The following is a 2,446-nucleotide window of genomic DNA, read 5'->3' on the forward strand; positions in this document are numbered from 1 at the left end:
GAGTAGGGGTGGGCCGGGGATGGGGAGGGAGAGCGGGGGGCACTCATGGTGTGTGTGTGTGTGGATATGGGTATGACGTGATGATGTTGCTGGTTGTGGTTGTGGGGTGTGGTTGTGGGGTGTGGTTGTGGGGTGTGGTTGTGGGGTGTGGTTGTGGGGGTGTGGCTGTGGCTGTGGCTGTGGTTATGATGGTGATGATGGTGGTGGTGGTGATGGTGGTGGTGGTGGCTGTGGTGGTGGTGGTGGTGGTGGTGGCTGGCTGGTGGCTGTGGCTGTGGTGGTGGGGCTGTGGTGGCGATGATGGCGATGATGGCGATGGCGATGGTGGCTGGTGGCTGCGGTCTGGTCATCTGGTCGTCTGGTGGGCGGATCGTGGCCTGGTGGTGATGATGATCTGGTTGCCCGGCGTGTGACTGTGGTGGTGATGATGATGCGGCGGCTGGCGGGAGAGGACAGACTACTACATGCCCATTCTCTCCCATGCCTTCCCGGGCTACATGGACGAGATCCGCAGCAGACGCAAGGCAAAGGCGGCTGAGCTGTCCCGCTCCGGCCGCGGAGCACCCAAGAAGGGTGCCGGCAAGCGCAAGGGCGGCAAGAAGAAGTAGTAACATCAAATCAATCATCAGCTACCCTCCCCCCCCCCCATCATGCGGCTCGAGCCGTATTTCCCAGTTGCGGTCCCAGTCGTCGACAACGTGCTTGAGGCAGAGAGACGGCTCCTTGACCCGCACCGCCCTCGCCATCCCCACTGCCCCGATACCACGGGTATCGGATCCATGGCCGCTCCCGTGTCCAATCAGCGCAGCCTCCCCTCATCCTTCCCCTCGCAAGAAGGCAGCAACATCATTGAACCACACCCAGCATTCATCTCCACAGGCTGTGTGTTCGCCTGAGTGCGGCGACGGCAGCGCGTCGGGCGGCCGGCGGCGAGCGGCCGGCGGCGAGCGGGGACTTGGCGGGAAGCGGCGGAGAGGCATTGGCACAGCCGTCTCTGAGGCGACTGTGGCGAGAGCGGCGAGAGCGGCGACGGCGTAGACAGACCCATGGCTGAACAGAGTATGGAGTATCTTGTGGACGAGGTGGAGGCGCAGCTGGAGGCACTAGAGGCACTGGAGGCACTTGCCCGTGCCGGAACCGAGGCCGAAGAGCGCATGCTCCTTGCCCGGTGGCGGCCACCAACGGCATCGACGTGGCTCGCCGAGGACATGGCGCTTCCGATGGCTACGCCGTTGATGTGCCAAGAACAGGAAAGGCGGGTGGCGGCTATGGGAGCGCTGCAGGCTCGGATGGTCGCTTCTGGACGGACAGCAGCCAGCGTGATGATGGTGTGCTGGCCGGACGGGGTCCTCAGCACCCGTTGGCACTCAGCGGGAGTAGCTGGGAAAAGAATGCGGCGGCGGGCATGGACAGGCGCTACGATGGGGAAAGTAGCTCGGTCATGCCGTCAAGATCGATGGGACCTGCGCACGGCGAGAGAGGCGGTGATCAGGGTGCACGGACGAGTCGAGAGGAGCTTGAGGCGACTCGGAGCGTGGTACGGCGGGTCCTGAGAGAGCGCCGCGAGCAGCAGCGGGTAGTGATGGCTACCGCGCCCGTGGAAGTCCCTGTTGTGGGAAAGAGCCGGAAAAAGCGATCGCGGCCAGGCGCGCGGGTGGCAAACACCACGTCATGGAAGCGGATGAGCTACCGGGCCACTGTGGTCCACGCCGATGCACCAGAGCAGCCTCCGATGCGATTCAAGACAAGCGTTCGCAAGACCAAGGCCCAGTCGGCGGCCGATCGGCGTGCCGGGCGTGAGCTGCAGCGGCGCGCGGCGTTGCGTCTCAAGTTCTCCTCCACTGGCCGCACCGAGCCCGAGGGCCCTGCTGCCGTCCGTGCGCGGAACCGGACCTTTGTCGCGTGACGTGTCGCACGTCCTGCCCGAGGAGCTGCATTCGACAGCGATGGTGGGCTGATGGTGATGATCCAGCATTAAGCAGACACCCTTGCAGCTGAAAGCAATGTCCGTACCTGTTCTTCCGCGCTCAAACGAGGCGCATCCGCGCATCTTCGCACAGAGCCGACGAGGAACCTCGCCTTCCCATCCCATCTCAGCACCTTCTAGCCAACCTACCACGCGCATTACCTCACCGTTGCCATGATGACAAGCACACAACATACAACAGACATTGATCCCTCATGACACTAGAAATCATATCCATACCTGTATTCATACGGCCAAACGAGCTGTCAAGGGGGGGGGGGAGGGGAGGGGAGGGGCAGAGGCCTTTCCTTCCATTTGTGTCATGAGGTTTCGGACAGAGAGCAACAGAGGGCGACCACCGTCGCAGAGAGCGACAGGAGGAGGGAAGGGGGGGGGGAGATAGGGACGGAGTGTCGGGATACACTCCACCCAACCCGGACCACATCCATGTACGTACCATGTTATTCCCCTCTCTCTCTC

General features: G+C 63.0%; 3 protein-coding genes across 3 annotated transcripts in view; all 3 read left to right on the forward strand.

Annotated features, from left to right (window-relative positions):
- The window catches only part of AMSG_09635 (uncharacterized protein), a 1,330-nt gene extending 703 nt beyond the window's left edge, over positions 1 to 627 (forward strand). The window contains exon 2 of the mRNA XM_013898734.1: positions 457 to 627. Within this exon, the coding sequence (XP_013754188.1) occupies positions 457 to 608 (152 nt within the window). The 3' untranslated portion in view covers positions 609 to 627. The remainder of the gene's footprint in view (positions 1 to 456) is intronic.
- A 434-nt stretch (positions 628 to 1,061) lies between these two features.
- Positions 1,062 to 1,906, forward strand: AMSG_09636 (uncharacterized protein; the record flags this gene model as incomplete). The annotated part of the gene is made up of 2 exons (XM_013898735.1): positions 1,062 to 1,231; positions 1,555 to 1,906. The coding sequence occupies 2 exons, from the start codon at positions 1,062 to 1,064 to the stop codon at positions 1,904 to 1,906; spliced, it is 522 nt and encodes a 173-aa protein (XP_013754189.1).
- A 449-nt stretch (positions 1,907 to 2,355) lies between these two features.
- The window catches only part of AMSG_09637 (ubiquitin carboxyl-terminal hydrolase 4), a 4,423-nt gene continuing 4,332 nt past the window's right edge, over positions 2,356 to 2,446 (forward strand). The window contains exon 1 of the mRNA XM_013898736.1: positions 2,356 to 2,415. Within this exon, the coding sequence (XP_013754190.1) occupies positions 2,414 to 2,415 (2 nt within the window). The 5' untranslated portion in view covers positions 2,356 to 2,413. The remainder of the gene's footprint in view (positions 2,416 to 2,446) is intronic.

The sequence above is a fragment of the Thecamonas trahens genome (genome assembly GCF_000142905.1).
Source record: "Thecamonas trahens ATCC 50062 unplaced genomic scaffold supercont1.52, whole genome shotgun sequence".
Lineage (NCBI taxonomy): Eukaryota > Apusomonadida > Apusomonadidae > Thecamonas > Thecamonas trahens.